At 48.2% G+C, this 19,139-nt stretch overlaps 1 protein-coding gene across 1 annotated transcript in view; it reads right to left on the bottom strand.

Moving 5' to 3' along the window:
• LOC144668155 (protein FAM227B-like) overlaps positions 1 to 19,139 on the bottom strand; it is an 83,467-nt gene that overhangs the window by 55,901 nt on the left and 8,427 nt on the right. Inside the window, exons 2-3 of the mRNA XM_078529909.1 lie at positions 6,848 to 7,100; positions 1,221 to 1,276 (exon numbers count right to left, since the gene is read on the bottom strand). Of these exons, the coding sequence (XP_078386035.1) occupies positions 1,221 to 1,276; positions 6,848 to 7,100 (309 nt within the window). The remainder of the gene's footprint in view (positions 1 to 1,220; positions 1,277 to 6,847; positions 7,101 to 19,139) is intronic.

Raw genomic sequence — 19,139 nt, 5'->3', positions numbered from 1 at the left:
CGCTTAACAGGACCTTTTCCAGGTTCCTGTCTTTCCTTTGACTAGAAGGTCTTCTTTGGACTTTCCCCTCTTCCGCTCCCCTGGATTTTTGGGGTTTTCCTTAGCTTCAGATTGGCTATCTGTCCCCTTTGCTCTAGTCTCTCTTGGCAGCAACTTTCAAAAAAACCATGAAACTCCACAGCTTCCAAATCAAAACTACTGTTTCTTTTCTTTGTGTGTGTCTATGTGAGGGACCTGCCTCTCTAGTCATCAGTTGCTAGGCAACAGTTCAATTCACCTACCCTTGTTTGTTTAACTTCTGCAACAGTCATAAAAAACCTCATTAGAAATGCAAGCACCTTTTTAAAGTGAAACTAAAACTCCATTTGACCTTTCTTAACACACAGACGCAGAAATACAAATCAAACTTAAACTTTAAATCTAAAACTCATTCCTAACACCTACAAATACCAATATAACTTACTTAAACTATCTCTATCTCTTAACAGAATGAAGGAGTTCCATTTGCTATTTTCCAATCTAATGGAACCTTCCCCAAGTTTAGGGAATTTTGGAAAATTAAAACCAACGTATCAACCATCTCACTAGCCAATTCTTTCAAGACCCTAGGATGAAGTCCATCAGGACCTGGAGATTTGTCAGCCTGCAGCTCCAACAATTAGCTCAATACCACTTCTCTGGTGAATGTAATTTTCCCGAGTTCCTCCCTCCCTTCCACTTCCTGAATTACAACTATTTCTGGGATGTTAATCGTATCCTCTATTGTGAAAACTGATGCAAAATACCTGTTCAATTCATCTTCCATTTCCTTACTTTGCATTATTAATTCCTCAGACACACTTTCTGTAGGGTCAGTTCTCACTTTAACTATTTTCTCATTTAAATATCTATAGAAAGTCTTTATATTTCTAGCCATCTTTCTCTCATCCTCTAATTTTTCCCTCTTTATTAATCTTTTTGTCACTCTTTACTGTTCTTTATACTCTGTCCAATCTTCTCCTCTGAAGGAAGTTTGGCTGAAACACTGTTTACTGCAGAGACCAGAGTTGCCACCAAAGTTATGCCAGCTGACAGGAAAAGTCCCAAGAAAATTCACCCTAACACTTCAAACATCTGCCCTTGACTTTTGTTCATGCAGTTGTATATTAATAACAAACATTATAAGTTACAGGCAAGTTATTTTACTATTGTTACATAAAACACCCCTGTATTGTTTTTACCTTTCGGCTGGAATGTGTTAGTAATGCATCAGAATTCTGAATTTGTGTAAGAAAAGCTGGAACAATAAAAAGAGACATGATTTTTAAAATAATGTTCAAATAAACACACCTTCAAATGTCATGACCATGGATCCTATCCCCAAATTACTTATGGACAAATTGAACTTTTAAGTAAGATGTGTTTTTTTTTAAAGACATACAAGAAAAAGCTGGCTGAGACTGTACGGTAACCACTTGCTTGAAAATTCCTATGTAGATTACTTGGCCAACTAGTTCAGAGAGAATGGAATGTCGCGCCTAAAAGATGTGACACAGCCTACTTCAGACGGAGGCACTTCAAAGGAAAAGATACAATGCAAACTGAACTGTAATCTCCTGTGGTTGCGGAGTTATTGGAAATGATTACCATCTCAGCAAAAACCACCTCCTGTTGACTTATATCCCAAACTGTGAACATGAAATGAGTTGAAAAGGAAAACAGATCTGGATGAAAGACATGTTTGCCTTTTCCCTTCCAGGAATACACAAGGAAAGGGGTTTAAAAAAGCCAACTGCAACCCTAGTTCTCTGTGCTAGTCTGGTGTTCTGTTCTGGTGTGTGTGTGCTATGAAGGTCACAGCTGAAGAACACCAACTGGGCATCTCTGCGCTTGCAGGTAAAATAAAAAACACTCTCTCGCTGATTGCTGGAAGCAAGTCACAAGTCAGCAAAGGAACAGTCGAAAAACAGGACAACTCCTTTCAGTTAACCTGTATAACCAAGAATCTTCAACCCAACTGCTCAACTGCCAAACTGTCAGCGCTACTGGAATCACCCCAGCCTAACAGCCACAACATTTCACCATCTACTCCTTATGAATGAGCCAAAAGACTGACTCGTATATCTTTTCTAACTTTTATTTCTGGACTCACTTCTCATTTCTAATCTGTGTATTGCATTTTTATTATTTTTTTCTCACATTTTAGTAACTAATAAACTCATTCTTTCTTTAACTCAAGAAAGCCTTGTTAAATTGGCTCCTTTTAAAACATTTGGACTGGGAAAAGGTATCCACGAGGGAAGGGATCCTTTTTAAGTTAACTTTGCTGCGATCAACTGAGGGGGTTGAATAAAAAATGGGACCCAGTTCATCCCACCTCACCCAGGAGCATAACAAGTAGGGGTACCTCGTCCGGGATCATAACAAATTGGGGGAACTCATCCAGGGACCAGTCATAACACAAACTATAAAACATCTTGACAGGATTTAGAAAAAAAAATCTTGCATCTATATGATGCCTAATCATGTTGCCAGCATATTCCTAAGTGCTTCACATCTAATTAGGTAGTTTTTGAAATGTAGGGCAGCATTTTCCCCCTGTCGGGGGGGCTTGTGCAGGTGCGGGCAGGCGGATTTCTGATCAGCGCCCCCAGTTTATGTGGGCAGGCCAATTAAGGCCCGCCCAGCGTGACATCCGCCCGGAAGCGCTGTGCGCTCCTTGTGCGGGGGGGGGGGGGGGGGGGGGGGGGATTCCCTGAACCAGGAGTGCGCTCTTTTGCACGTGCGCACAAAAGAGCGCACAGATCTCCATGAGGCAAAGTGCTGCCTCAGGGAGCTCGGCTCAAGTTTGAAAACTTTATTAAAGGGAGAAAAAAATATTCCTGACATGTCCCCTTGTATGACACTGTCACATGAGCAGAGACATGTCAATTACTTTTATTTAAAAATTTTATATACATTTTAAATCCCTCATGAAACCTCATCCACCACCGCCCCCCCCCCACCCCCCCCCACCCCCGTGGATAAAGTTTCATGTTTTTTCCGCCATACTGAAAATCTAAATGATGCGCGGTGACATCGGGGCACACGCCCAACGTCACCACGCGTCATTTTACGCGTCGCTGAGCGGGCCCCGCCTCCCGCTCGCCGACGGGAAAATGCTGTCACTGTTATGTAGGAAATGCAGCAGGAATGTTCCATAAAGAGCAAATGAGATGAATGACCATTTTATCTGTTTTCAGGTTGGCGGGCAGGCGAAAAGGCCAAGCGGCCTTCGCGTTTTTTAGGAAACCTCATCCATGAGCAGGTTGGATGGGCAGTGTAAAGTTGACTTCAATTACTTTCCTAATGGCCTTAAATAAATATCAATGGTCACGCAGCCCAACTCCAGCGCACGCCCGCTGAACGAAACGTCGCAAGACATCATTTCATGCACCGGCGTGTCAGGCCCACCCCCGCACGCTGACTGAAAAATCCTGGCCAAAAAGTTTACATGCAGGTACAACAAGGAATTAGGAAGACAAATAAAATGTTGGCCTTTATTGCAAGGGAGATGGAATAATAAAGCAGGGAAAGTCTTGCTACAACTCACCAAGGCTCCTTCAACAGCACTTTCCAAACCCGCGGCCTCTCCCACCTCGAAGGACAAGAACAGCAGATGCATGGGAACACCACCATCTGCAAGTTCCCCTCCAAGCCACTCACCATCCTGACTTGGAACTATATCGCTGTTCCTTCACTGTCGCTGGGTCAAAATTCTAGAACTCCCTTCCTAACAGCACTGTGGGTGTACCCGCACCACATGGACTGCAGCGATTCAAGAAGGCAGCTCACCACCACCTTCTCAAGGGCAATTAGGAATGGGCAATAAATGCTGGCTGAGCCAGTGGCGCCCATGTCCCATGAAAGGATAAAAAAACTGTATAGGGCATTGGTAAGACCATACCTAGAGTTTTGTGTCCAGTTTTGTTCTCCTTACTTAAGGAACTCCTTACTTGCATTGGAAGGAGTTCAGAGAAGGTTCACTCGGCTGTTTCCTGGGATAAAAGGGTTGTCTTATGAGGAAGCTCAAGCAGGTTTGGCCTACACTCACTGGAGTTTATATGAATGAAAAGTGATCTTATGAAAACATAAGATTCTGAGCGGGCTTGACAGGGTGGATGCTGAGAGAATGTTTCTCCCGGTGGGGGAATCTACAACTAGGGGGCACAGTTTCAAAATAAGGGGTCTCCCATTTAAGACGGAGATGAGGAGGAATTTCTTCTATCAGACAATCGTTCGACTTTAGAATTCTCTTCCACAGAGAGCAGTGGAGGTTGGGTCATTGAATATATTCAAGGCTGAACTAGACAGATTTTAGATCCAAAAGGGAATCAAGAGTTATGGTGGACAGGCAGATAAGTGGAGTTAAGGTCTTAATCATATCAGCCATGATCTTATTGAATAGCGGAGCAGGCTCGATGGGCCAAATAGCCTATTCCTGCCATATTTGTTAACATCTTATGAATCATTCTATAGACTAAAGGTAATTCCAGGTTCTTTTTCCCCACTACCAAAGGCCTCCTTAAACCCCTCTCCTTACACTACATTATGCCCATTGGTCAAATCATTCATAGATATGGGGTCAGGTGCCACATGTACAATGATCACCTTTATAACTTTGCTTGTCTCCACTCTGGCTCAGCCAATATCCTGTTCCAACTCTCAGCCATCTTTTTCTCACCTCCAAATTTGACTACTCCATTGCTTTCCTGGTCATCCTCTTATCTTGCATCTTGTGTAAACTTCAGCACATCCAAAACCCTGTTCCCTGTATCCCAATCTTCTCCAAAAACTGTTCAACCATTATATACATTTTCGCTGATCTACATTGGCTCCTTCCCCACCAGGTGTGAAATTTCAAATTCTGATTCAATGCTTAAAACCCTCCATGGCTTTGCATCTCCTCTCCTGACAACCCTTCCAGCTCATATATGCTCACGAAACCTACCCCAACTGTTTCTCTTAACCCCTCCACTACTTTTGTCCTTTGCAGCTAGTCTGGGTTGAGTTGCAACTTCTCCCAATTAAACACTGACAATATGGAAACCATCATCTTTGTCCACCTACTACAAATTTTGTTCCCTTATCACTGACTGTGTCTTCTGGTCTGACTATTGTCTGATGCCGAACCCTCTGACCCTAGCTTGTGAACATTCCCTTTGGTCTACAGTAAGTGCCTATATCTTCAGCCACTTATGTCCCACTCTCTAGAATTCCTCCCCTAAAACCTTCAGCCACTCTTTCCTTCCAAAGCCTACCTCTCTGACCATTGTTTTGGTTCCCCCTCCTGTAATCTTTCCTTCTTTGGCTCAGTTTCTCATTTTCTTAACTCATGCCTCTGTGAAGCACATTGGGATGCTTTTCCACATTAAGGGTGCAACAAGTGAAGAGGGTACTCAGTGGAGAGCATACTCTGCCACACTGTATTAACTCAACATTACTACAATTACACAGATCTTCCATGAGGCTTTTTCCTGCCTGGTTGATGCTCTGTAACTACAAAACTGAAAGAAGAAATCATTGTACTGAGAGCTTCCATCTCACTGAGGAGGCTTCAGGACAATCCACATCCAACAACTTGCTCTGAAGACTCTGCGCACATTTTGACAATTGTGAAAAATTCTACCACAGCAACTGAGGCAACCACAACATTCTGAAACAATTAACAACATTCTACATGAAACAACCCACAATATTCTCAAAAAAAGTCAATTTGTCCAACCCCTAGTGTTAACGGATCCTTTAAAAAATTTCAGGATCTGAATCTGGATCTGCAACTTCATGAAAAGCTAATAAGTTCTTTCTTGGGCCATACCCCATCTGTGTACCAGGTTTTGTTGAAATCTGTCCACTAGATTTTGAGATACATTGTCTACAAACAGAGGTGAAAACATTACCTCCACCCATCTTCAGTGAAGGAGGTAACAAGTTTCTGATGTAAGGTCATCGACCTGAAAAGTTTGGCTGGATTTCCCCATTTAGGGTCAGGACCCCAATGTCAGGATCAGTTCTTGATCCCAACACCGAAAGGCATGGTTGTGACACACCCACCATAATCTTCGGTGAGGCATTTATTAGTGGGCAAGGAGCATGCTCGTCACCCAATTAATCTGGCCCCACACTGTGGCAGAAATACAGCTGGTGAGAGGAGACTGCCTCCAGGTGGGAGACAGGGCAGGGCAGCACTTCATCCTGCCAGGGGCTCCCCCTACACGCCATGGACATTGAGCCACAGCTGTGGCTACTGGCCAAACAGTGGAGGAGAAGCCTCTAACATGATCATGGCCTGGCAGCTGTGGCTGTTTTCAGATCAAAATTTTTTCTCTGGTCTTCAGAGAGCACCTCCATTTTGAGATGCCCTCCTCTCTGCAGCCATTGACAATTCCCAACTCGAATGGTTGGGCTGCTGATATGTTATCACTAAAGGCCTCCTGTTGGCCCTCCAGTCTTGGGAACCACCCGCCATGCTAACCGAAAAATTCCAGCTGGCGTGGGAAAGGCTCTTAACAGGCCCCCTAACTGCCTCAATTGGCTACCCGTCACTTGCGGCCGGGTAACCATTCCACCCCACCCAGCCATCTCAAAAATAACTCGGGGGTGGGATGGTGCCGGCAAACCGGCATGCTGACTGGCGGTGTGAAATTCTGGGCCTGCCCGCCTCCGGTCCTACCCACACCAGCCTTTGAAAATCCTGCCTGTTAACTGCGTTTCTTTCTCCACAGATGCTGCCTGAGCTGCTAAGTATTCCCAGCATTTTTTGGTTTTAATATAAGTTCAAGATGCTGTTGTTGTAAAAACAATACTGAAATAGGCACAAACGAATTACTCTGTGATGGTGCATAGAAACGATGGTCTTTGATCTTAGGTTCCCTGGGTCCATCCGGCAGGATCTTTGAGGAATACTTTTCCAGTCGAGATACAAACTGATCAATTCTTTGTTCAATGTTACTGAGAACCTCCATCTTGAAAGGTACATGTTCACGAATGTATTGTACAGCTGATTCACGTGAACTAAATATGTCAGGCTGAAGATTCATTTGAAACTCATCTTCATCAGGGAGTAACTCTGGCCAATTAGTCTATAACATAAAAATGGATAAATGTCACAAACTAAAACATATATATAGGTTAAATATTTTCAATCGCAAAATGTAATAATTTTTATATAAAGCGTCATGTTAAATCAGGAATAAAGTGGTTTTCATCTTTTGTAGGTTTTGACTAAGAAAATATTTTTCCAATTATTAAACTATTCATAAATATTAACATTTGATGTTTTCCTGTTGTGCAGTTCTCAATGGTAATTATGTGATCTTTCCAAGTCTTCAACTTACTTTCCCCACCCTCAATGATAATTGTGATCATGTGGCCCTCTTGTAAGCAATCTGACTAGCCAGTAGTAATCACATGATTGTTCCATTTGCTACTTTCTAGCATTTTCATTGTAACTTCTGACTTATTCAATTGCCCCATGTTTGAATTACGGAGTTCTCAATATACAACAGATAAAGGTTGACAGGGCAGGAGCTGGGATTCACCGGGCTGAATTTTCCCAAAATTGCACTAAGTGTGGTAGCGGGCAGGTAAAATGGAGTCCTACCCGCCAATGAAAATGGCGGGTTTTCATGCTGTACATTCCCAAGCCCGCCTCATTATAAATTCACTCCTGCAAAATACACCGTTTCCATGGTGGGCTCTTATTCGCCTGCTCGCCATCATCCAGCTGTTGCATCACACCGACTGCCATCTTTAAAAGGCAGCCACCAGCAAAGCGCTCATCACCACCAGCTCACTGCCACTGCCTGGGAGACATGGCCTGCAAAGGCAAAAAGACTGCGGCCCCCCTTTTCAACGGCGGGTTCCTCGAGCAGCTGATGGATGCCATGGAGGTTATCAGGATGTGCTCTAACCCCACTCTGGCTGCAGGATGGGCAACAATGTCACCAACCCGGCTTGGGAGGTGGTGACAGTGGTGGTCAGCGCCAACGCCCTTCAGAAGAGGACAGCCACCCAGAGCCACAAAAGGATGAATGATCTCCTCCGTTCCACCAGGTTAAGTCAATCTTTTCATCACTCCCAACTCACACACTCACAAACCCAACACACACCCACAGGGCCTTCACTCACTGCCAGTTCAAGGGGCATCATTCACTCTCTCACACACACAATCATTGTCTTCATCCTGTCCATGGGACCACTCACCTCCCACTCAGGCCAGGCATGCTTATCATCTGGCCCGGGAGGCATCCTGGTACATTCTCCCCATCTCTAAACATACAGGGCAAACTGGCTCACAACAGGAGGGAAACGCCGCAGACAGGTGGAGGGATGCCAGAATTCAAAGCTCTGACAAAATTTAAAAACAGAGCCATCCAGCTGGCCGGCGATGACCAGGACCGGTCCTGTGCTAACAGTGAAGTCAGCGCTGCTCTACCAAGTGACGGACCAGCAGTGCAACATGCCGTGAGCTATGTGTCCTCTTTCACAGGCCACTGCCATGCACTAATTATCTGCCCTTGCTTTCGCAGGCACATCTGGGAAGCAGCAGACGGAGTCCATGGCCCAGAGCAAGCTCCGAAGAAACCTCCGAAGAGGAATCTGAAGGCACCCTCCCTGAAGTCCCGTCACAGCGCTCACCTACACCCTCCACCAGCGCAGGGACACACACCTCGGTGAGACCTGGCTTTAGAGAAGCCTCGGGACCACAATCTGGTGAGCATCCCCGGCACTCGGAGGACTGCTGGAGGCCAGAATGTTGCTGAGTCCGAGTCAGATGACGAGCCTCTGGACTCAGTCATGGCACATTTGCTATGGCCTGCTGCACTCCTCAGATTGCAGGGCACAATGGAGGAGTCCGTCCGTCTTCAGGCTGAGGTGATAGCGCCAGCGTTGCAACGCACCGAGGTCAACATTGGCAGGATGGCGGCCGCCATGGAGACCTTGGTCCAGGGCATCACTCCTGCACTGCTGCGCGGGCTTCACTATTGCTGATGCCATAGTTGGCCTCCAATAGTGTGTACGCCAGAGGGGTGCTGGGCAGCTCGATCTCATTCCAGCTACCCCTTCCGCTCATGGAGTCAGCCAGGGGCCCTCGGGCACCCATAGGGAGGAGGATCAGCAGATGCACACTCCAGGGCCATCCACCTAGATGACTCTGGGAGTGTCCGGCCCTCTTCCTCTGACCTCCCCAGATCCAGCTTCACAGGTCGAGGAGGGTGCCACTGCCACACAGCAGGACCCCAAAAGCAGACCGGGGCTCTCCAAGTCTCGGCCCTCCAGAGGACGCCCGCCAAAGTCATCACAGACAGGACGTCACAGTCAGCAAGCTGCCTCCACCTCCGCTGTGGACGTCCGGGGAGCACCAAGGCGTAGCGGCAGGGTTAGGAGAGTTAAGGAGAATTAGATGCACAGCCTGGGCATGGGTGTTAATCACTTGTACATAATGTTCACTATTGTCAATAAACTGCCAAGAATGTCTCCCTGCCTTTGGCTCCTTGTTCTGATGAGCAATGTTCTTGTCACTCAGATGTGAAATCTTTCTGCACAAGATAAAAGGCAGGTGTCTCAGTCCAGGACCTCTTCCCTATGTGCCCTTCAGACCAGAGTGATGGCCCAGCCTCACATTCCCTGGAACCATCACTGTTGCTTGCACCTCGGCAGTGCTGGTCATTGCTGCCAGAATGTAGTAGGCGGACACCATAGAGTCCTCTCGTACTCTGTGTGTTCTCAGCACCTTTAAGGTGGGGCTGGCGCCCATCTCTTCAGCATCCGTGACCAGTGATGCTGTGCACCAGCTCCTGAAGGGCTGAGGCGCAGAAGGCAGACACAGCATCAGATGCATCTAAAGTTTCATGGCTGCGTCTCTGAGACGGCTCTGATCATGGAGCACAAGCGAGCTGACCTCAGCCAGACAGGAGTCAGGCATTCTCAGAGGTGTGTGAAGGCCTATGGAGTACCCTCACTGCATGTTGTCATCATCCTCCTGCAATCAAGCGATTATTAGGGCCTCCACTGCAGCTCCATGACAGGGGCATTCTCTCAGAGGGCATTGGCGCTGAGATAAGCCAGACTGGAGTCAAACGTTCACAACTGCAATGTGAGGATCTACGGGGACACCTCACTGCATGTCGTCATCATCCTCCACAAATCTGGCAGCTATGAGGGCCTCCCGAGTGCGCCTGCCTCATCTAGCCAATGCAAATGCCTCATCCCCGTTGTCGTCACCACCGAGGACCTTCTCACCCTCATCCCCATCAGCGTCCGCATCGGAGGAGACATATAGCTCCTCAACAGCCAGTTCCTCGCCCCCTTGCAGCGCCAGGTTGTAAAAGGGCGCAGCAGATGACAACGATGCGTGACACCCTCTGCGGACTGTATTGCAGGGCTCCACCAGACTGGTCCAGGCACTGGAACCGCATCGTCAGCATCCCGATGGTCTGCTCCACCAAGTTGCGAGCTGCTGCATGAGCCTCATTATACCGTCGCTCTGCTGCAGCCTGAGGCCTTCGCACGGGTGTCATCAGCCACACCCTCTGCGGGTAGCCCTTGTCCTCAAGGAGCCAATCCTGCAGCCTCTGTGGACCCTGGAAGACTGCAGGGATCTGCAAGCGAGTCAGGATGTAGGCATCGTACACACTCCCTGGAAACCGTGCGCAGACCTGCAGGATGCGTTTCTGATGGTCGCTTACCAGCTGCACGTTCAGTGAGTGGAAGCCCTTCCGGTTGATGAAGTCCACTAAGTGTAGCGATGGAGACCTGAGCACCACATGAGTGCAGTCAATTGCACCCTGCACCTGTGGGAATCCGGAGATCAGGACAAATCCAATGGCGCTTGCATCCTGGCTGTCCTGGTCCCGGGTTAAATGCACAAAGTTGTATGCCATGGAGAAGATGGCATCTGTGACCTCATGGCTGCATTTGTGGGTTGTGGATTGTGAAATCCCACAAAGGTCACCTGTGAAGCCCTGAGAGGAGCCACTGGCATAGAAATTGAGCACCGCAGTCACTTTCACAGCCACTGGCAGTGGATGTCCTCCATGTCCCCTTGACGCCAAGTCCTGCAGTAAGTGGCAGATGTGAGCCACCAGGTCTCTAGACATGCGCAGTTGTTGGCAACACTGGTTCTCAGTCATCTGCAGGAACGACTGGTGGTGTCTATAGACCCTGAGTGTCGCTAGGCGCCGACCAGCCATGGCTCACTATCACTCCTGGGCAGTGTGTGCGGGAGCCCCTGCTGCCCCTTCTCCATGAGGTTGCTGCTCCTGCCTTTGCGCAGCCAGGAGCCTCAGTCGCTCTCTCCTCCGTCTTCTACGGTCTCAGTGGGCCATCAGGCACACAGCTAGGTCACTGGGATCCATGATCCTGATGTGGTCCTCCAGCATAAAAGAGAGAGAGAGGGAGACGTGGTTATCATGGCTGTACTTAGCACCTTTCCTGGCCGTGTGTGACCGCCCCTCAATGCTTCCCGGAGTGCGCTGGTCACCCCTCGGATGGCCAGAGATGAGTACGCTGCATGGCTGCCTTGTCAGCCTGCGACATGGGGTCACTGGTCCAAACCAGTGATGCTGAGATTGCCAGGGGCTGTGAACGCCTCCAGCAGTGACTGTTACATGGCCAGCGTTGGCGAAGAGATTGTACAACATGTGCAGTCCAACTGCTCCACGGTCCAATAAAGTGGTGGCGGACTCGAAGTCCGTGCCCAGAGAGGTGGGGTGGGCAGGGGTGAGGTATGGAGTGCTTGGTGGCCCTTTGGTGCCTCTGTGTTGCTTGCATTGGCGGGCAGGCTAGGAGCCTGACCCCAATCATATTACTGTGGCTGTGTCTGATCTGTCTTAGTTGCAGAGGCATGGTCAGTTTATACAGGTGTCCCTAATGCGTGGCCACTTCCTTCACTTATCCTGTCCCCCACTTCGATTGCCTGTGTGCGGGATGCAGCGCCAGGGCAGCACTTGACCCTCTCCCGCCCCTTAGCAGTCACTCAGAGGCTGGCCAGCACTTGCCCCCAGACACTCCCCCACCCCTCAGCAGTTTCCTGTGCGGCCAGGCATCAGTTTCCATCAGTTTCCCCCGCACCCCCCCACAACCCTCCACCCAGCGCCCCTGAGTCCTGTAAGCAACGGGTAAGCTGTGGAGAACGCTGCTGCTCATTCCCCTCAGTTCCCCCAAAGTGATGGCCACCAAGTGCATGTTGCCTGTGCACTGTTGTGAAACACGTTGGCGTATGATACGGTGGGGTTTCAAGAACCTGATGGAATGGCCTTTTAATTATAGGCTAATGTATTATAATTAGCTCCCCGCTGACCAATGACAGGAAACGCGGCCTGCCGTTGGCAGGCTGAGAAGATCGCGACCTGCCTTCATGCCATCGTGAAGTGGGTCCCGCCATATTTTCCACGCACACCACCTATCACGACCACCGCCAGCGGGGTCCGAAAATTCCTCCCGGTCCATCTTTTATTTTTGTAATAATGGCAGCTCCAGCCACTGCAACTGCACACTCCAGCTACAAAGATGTGCAAGGGATGTCAGTCACTATTAACTGATTCTACTGCAGTACTAGTTTTGACTAGCCTCAGCATCACTGCCCAGTTGTGGAGCTGCCACCTGCGGTTCAACAGAAATCTACTGGAAACGCTTGTACCTGGAAATGCTGCAACAGAACACTGCTGTAGCAGAACATGCCATTGAATAGAAACTGCAGTTCATATACGCCTATTTTTGCCCTGTCTTGGGTCATTTGTTGCAAAAACCCTCATCCCTTGCCTTTGCTACTTCGAGACTTGACTATTCCAACCTATGTCTGGCCAGCATCCCACATTCTACCCTCCGTGAACTTGACATTATCAAAAATTCTGCTGCCCATATCCTTCCTCACACCAAAGGCTGAATTGTAGGCCACCCCTCCGCTGGCGTATTTGAAGGCATGTTAAAATAAAGCGGGTGGTCAGCCTACCACTTTCCCGCCCGCCCCTGACCTGTCTTCCTTATTACGCCTCTGTTGAAATTTTTCGGCCTGCGGAGTAAGGCAGTAGGAAGGCAAACAGCCTGGCAGCTGTGACTGTGCAGGCTGCTGTCGGACAGAAAGTGAGTGGGGGGGTGGGGGGAGAGACGGACGACTTAACTCAATTGGAGGGTCCCCTGTGCCCAATGGGAGCATACCCCCCAAGACTGTACCCCCCCTTTCCAGAAGGCATTTGATAAAGTGTCACATCAAGGGTAATTGTGGAAAATAGGGGCTCATCGTGTGGCGGGGTGGCGTGTTGGCATGGATAGAAGATTGGTTGGTTGGCAGGAGGCAGGTAGTAGGCATGGGTGGGTCTTTTTCGGGTTGGCGGGATGTGGCTGGTGGTGTGCCACGGAGATCAGTGCTGGAACCTCAACTGATACGGTTTGTGTGGATGACTTGGGTGAAGGAACTGAAGGGATGGTTACCGGGTTTGCTGGTGGCGCAGGGATGGGCGGGGGGGGATTGTGGGGAGGACGTGGGGAGGCTGCAGGGGGATGTGGATGGGTTGAGTGGGTGGGCAAATATCTGGCAGATGGAGTGTGGCATGGGAGGGTGTGGGGTTGTCCATTTTGGCAGGAAGAATAGAGAGGCATATTGTCTGGGTGGTGAGAGATTGCAGAGCTCTGGGGGTGGGTTGCTGGTGGAGTGTTGCCATTTATTGTGAGGGGAATTGAGTGCAGGGGTCAGGAGGTTATGCTTCAGTTGTGCAGGGCACTGGTGGGGCCACATTTGGAGCGCTGTGTAGTGTTGGTTACCTTATTTGGGGAGGGATGTAGATGCATTGGAGGCAGTTCAAAGAGGGTTTACCAGACTAATACCTGGAGTGGGTGGATTGTCTTGTGAGAGCAGGTTGGACAGACTGGGCTTGTAACTGCTGGGGTTTAGAAGAGTGGGAGGTGACTTGGTTGGAACATGTGGGATCCCAGGGGGGTCTTGGCAGGGTGGATGTGGAGAGGATCCCCCTTGTGGCGGGATCTGGAACTAGGGGTCACTGTTTGAAGATGGCAGGGAGGTCGCCCATTTGAGACTGAGATGGGGCGAAATCTTTTCACTTGGAGAGTCATGGGTCTTTAGAACTCTTCCTGGAATGGTGGTGAAAGCAGAGTCTTTGAATGTTTTTAAGGCAGAGGTGGATAGATTCTTGGTAAGCAAGGGGGTAATAGGTTATCGGGGGCAGGTGGGATGCAGATTTCAGGTTACTATTAGATCAGATAAGATCAGCCACGATCTTATTAAATGGCGGAGCAGGCCCGAGGGGCTGAATGGCCTACTCCTGCTCCTTGTCCGTATGTTTTATGCCTACACTCTGGCCTCTCTAACAAGACCCCCTACACCCCGTCCTCCCCTCGCTTGGGTCTCACAGACATGCCCGCCCAAAATCCCCAGATTTAGCTCAAGTGCAGTATCCATCTTCACTTCTTTGTGGGGACTGGTTGTAGTCCCGGCAGTGGCCACTAGTGTCTTCTGGCATTGATGGGACTACAGTGCTGCTGGCTAATCAGATTGGCCAACAGCTCTCTAGGTCGGGACTTCTGGGCAGAAGTCCCACTCCTAACTAATTAAATCTGCCCCAGCATATCGCTGCGAGGCAGCCAGATTTCTGCTCGGTGACAGAATTTTAGGTCGGGGAGGGGTGGATAATCTGTCCCCATAAAATCCATCCGCAAATGCAGTTCACACATCAACCCTGTTCTTGCTGACTTAAATTGGCTGCTGGCAGTCAGTCAATTAACTGGTCTCTCAATGTCAGGACACATATTCATAACTTAGCCCCCAATCTCTCAGCCCAAGGGCAACCTCATGGAAACTCCACTAGTTTTTGATTATAGGGAAAGTGCAATTAACTGGTAGCCCACCGGTAGCATTACTTCTACATAATGTGATCGAGATCTCTAGGAGACTGCAGGGGAAGCCACCAAGCACAGGCAAGGTGCTTCAGACAAGAAAGAAACCTGAAAGACAAATCAGTCTGGCCAACCCTCATGTATTTTTTGGCAACAACTTTGAACAGAGCTGTCAGTTTGACCTAGCAGCAGATCAATTATCCACCCTCTATATTAGACAATTGTGTTTAGGACCTAAGAGAAGGAAAAATTGAAAAATAAAGTTTAAGTAATGCCAAAACACTGCCACTAAATGTCACAATACACATTGATAAAAACAAAAAGCTAAAAGCTACTGCGGATGCTGGAAATCCAAAACAAAAACAGAATTACCTGGAAAAACTCAGCAGGTCTGGCAGCATCAGCGGAGAAGAAATCAGTTAACGTTTCGAGCCTTCATGGCCCTTCGGCAGAACTGAAGCATAGTTAGAAGAAGGGAGAAATATAAACTGGTTTAAGGTGGGGGGGGTGGGGGAGAGAAAGACGTTGAGGGTGTGGTGATTGTGGAGATGAGCAGATAATCAAAAGATGTCACAGACAAAAGGGTCAAAGAGGTGTTGAAGGTGGTGATATTTGTCTAAGAAAAGTGCTAATTAAGAATGGAAGACAGGATATTCAAAGTACAGCTCTAGTGGGGGTGGGGTGGAAAGACTAACAAGGTTTTAGTTTTAGATTTAAAAATAATGGAAATAGGTGGGGAAAGAAGAATCTATATAAATTATTGAAAAAAAAAGCGGGTGGGGGGGGGGGGGGAGAAACGGGGTGGGGATGGGGGGAGGGGGAGTTTAAGATCTAAAGTTGTTGAATTCAATATTCAGCCCGGAAGACTGTAAAGTGCCTAGTCGGAAGATGAGGTGCTGTTCCTCCAGTTTGCGTTGGGCTTCACTGGAACAATGCAGCAAGCCAAGGACAGACATGTGGACAAGAGAACAGGGTGGAGTGTTAAAATGGCAAGCGACAGGGAGGTTTGGGTCTTTCTTGCGGACAGACCGCAGGTGTTCCGCAAAACGGTCGCCCAGTTTGCGTTTGGTCTCTCCAATGTAGAGGAGACCGCATTGGGAGCAACGAATGCAGTAGACTAAGTTAGGGGAAATGCAAGTGAAATGCTGCTTCACTTGAAAGGAGTGTTTGGGCCCTTGGACGGTGAGGAGAGAGGAAGTGAAGGGGCAGGTGTTGCATTTTCTGCGTGGGCATGGGGAGGTGCCATAAGTGGGGGTTGAGGAGTAGGGGGTGATGGAGGAGTGGACCAGGGTGTCCCGGAGGGAACGATCCCTACGGAATGCCGTCAGGTAGGTGAAGGGAAGATGTGTTTGGTGGTGGCATCATGCTGGAGTTGGAGCCTGTTCCTGCCCCACGGAACTCATTTCTCGTTATCTTGACTCCCTTCTCTATCCCCTTGTCCAGTCCCTTCCCACCTACATCCGTGATTCCTCTGACACCTTACGTCACATCAACAATTTCCAGTTCCCTGGCCCCAACCGCTTCCTCTTCACCATGGATGTCCAATCCCTCTACACCTCCATCCCCCACCAGGATGGTCTGAAGGCCCTTAGCTTCTTCCCTGAACAGAGGCCCCAACAATCCCCATCCACCACTACTCTCCTCCGTCTGGCTGAACTTGTTCTCACACTGAACAATTTCTCCTTTAACTCCTTTCACTTCCTCCAAATAAAAGGTGTGGCTATGGGTACTCGCATGGGCCCCAGCTATGCCTGTCTCTTTATGGGGTATGTGGAACATTCCTTGTTCCAGTCCTACTCCGGCCCCCTCCCACAACTCTTTCTCCGGTACATCGATGATTACTTCGGTGCTGCTTCATGCTCTCGTCGGGACCTGGAAAAATTTATTAATTTTGCTTCCAATCTCCACCCCTCCATCATCTTCACATGGTCCATCTCTGACACTTCTCTTCCCTTCCTTGACCTCTCTGTCTCAATTTCTGATGATAGACTGTCCACCAATATCCATTACAAGCCTACCGACTCCCACAGCTACCTCGACTACAGCTCCTCACACCCCGCTTCTTGTAAAGACTCCATCCCATTCTCTCAGTTCCTTCGCCTCCGTCGCATCTGTTCTGATGACGCTACCTTCAAAAACAGCTCCTCTGACATGTCCTCCTTCTTCCTTAACTTGGATGGTTTTCCATCCACGGTAGTTGACAGGGCCCTCAACCGTATCCAGCCCATATCCCGCGCATCCTCCCTCACGCCTTCTCCTCCTTCCCAGAAACATGATAGGGTCCCCCTTGTCCTCACTTATCACCCCACCAGCCTCCGCATTCAAAGGATCATCCTCCGCCATTTCCGACAACTCCAGCATGATGCCACCACCAAACACATCTTCCCTTCACCCCCCCTGACGGCATTCCGTAGGGATCATTCCCTCCAGGACACCCTGGTCCACTCCTCCATCATCCCCTACTCCTCAACCCCCACTTATGGCACCTCCCCATGCCCACGCAGAAAATGCAACACCTGCCCCTTCACTTCCTCTCTCCTCACCGTCCAAGGGCCCAAACACTCCTTTCAAGTGAAGCAGCATTTCACTTGCATTTCCCCTAACTTAGTCTACTGCATTCGTTGCTCCCAATGCGGTCTCCTCTACATTGGAGAGACCAAACGCAAACTGGGCGACCGTTTTGCGGAACACCTGCGGTCTGTCCGCAAGAAAGACCCAAACCTCCCTGTCGCTTGCCATTTTAACACTCCACCCTGTTCTCTTGTCCACATGTCTGTCCTTGGCTTGCTGCATTGTTCCAGTGAAGCCCAACGCAAACTGGAGGAACAGCACCTCATCTTCCGACTAGGCACTTTACAGTCTTCCGGGCTGAATATTGAATTCAACAACTTTAGATCTTAAACTCCCCCTCCCCCCATCCCCACCCCGTTTCTCCCCACCCCCCCCCGCTTTTTTTTTCAATAATTTATATAGATTCTTCTTTCCCCACCTATTTCCATTATTTTTAAATCTAAAACTAAAACTTTGTTAGTCTTTCCACCCCACCCCCACTAGAGCTGTACTTTGAATATCCTGTCTTCCATTCTTAATTAGCACTTTTCTTAGACAAATATCACCACCTTCAACACCTCTTTGACCCTTTTGTCTGTGACATCTTTTGATTATCTGCTCATCTCCACAATCACCACACCCTCAACGTCTCTCTCTCTCTCTCTCCCCCCCCACCCCCCCCCCACCACCTTAAACCAGTTTATATTTCTCCCTTCTTCTAACTATGCTTCAGTTCTGCCGAAGGGCCATGAAGGCTCGAAACGTTAACTGATTTTTTCTCCGCTGATGCTGCCAGACCTGCTGAGTTTTTCCAGGTAATTCTGTTTTTGTCACAATACACATGTTCACATAACATCTTTCCATTTGCCTTGAAGTGCTAGAATATGTTGTATTACTTCTTGTCAGTAAAAGAATAATGGATAACTATGCAAGGTCATGGGAAGATGGCAAAAGTAAAGTGCAGGCCCTATTCAAATCCAGCTTGAATTTCAATCACAGGGTAAACTGATGGGTCTTCACGTTCTCTGTATATTGTTTCTCTGTGGTCCCATGTTAAGTAAAAGATCCCACGCATAAGCTTTCAACAGATGAATCATAAAAAGCGTTGTAAATGTGTAGCTGACAAAAGGATACTGTAATTTCTCTGGAAATCTTTGGAGGAGTTGGGCTATCATCCTTCTTCATGCATAATATGATGCTCCCTTCTAAGGCTGGCATGTATTATCTGATTGCTGTAACCCAAGGCATGTTAAGATAATTTTCATCAACAGTCACATTCTCTCCCCCAAAACTGCCTAGAGGAAGCTTCATTCAATTCTATTAAACATTTTTTTGAGTATCTAGGGCACCAGAGAAGACACAGTGCAGTGTTGAGTGAGAAGAGCTTTGCAAGCCAGTGCACATCGCTCAATGAACACCTCACTAAAATGAAGTCACTTTCATCAATGTAGAAAAACATAGACACCAGTTCAGGAAATATCCAGAATCGTGACAAGAATTTTAACATCACAGTTTAAAGAGTGATTTTCATTCAGAAATCACAACATACAAGATGTACGCATATATTAGTATTAAAGAGCTCATTCTTGTTCTTAATTCAAGGTGAAGATGACCATGTTCCTCATCTGTATATTTGTGCACTTCAAAGATGTTATGTGGTCATGGGTGTTGTGACATTTAGTGCTATTACATAAACTTAATATTTTTACCTAGTTTTT

Source organism: Cetorhinus maximus, chromosome 26 (genome assembly GCF_964194155.1).
Source record: "Cetorhinus maximus chromosome 26, sCetMax3.hap1.1, whole genome shotgun sequence".
Lineage (NCBI taxonomy): Eukaryota > Metazoa > Chordata > Chondrichthyes > Lamniformes > Cetorhinidae > Cetorhinus > Cetorhinus maximus.
The sequence above is the reverse complement of the archived record's forward strand: the minus strand, read 5'-3'. Positions and strand labels throughout refer to the sequence as shown.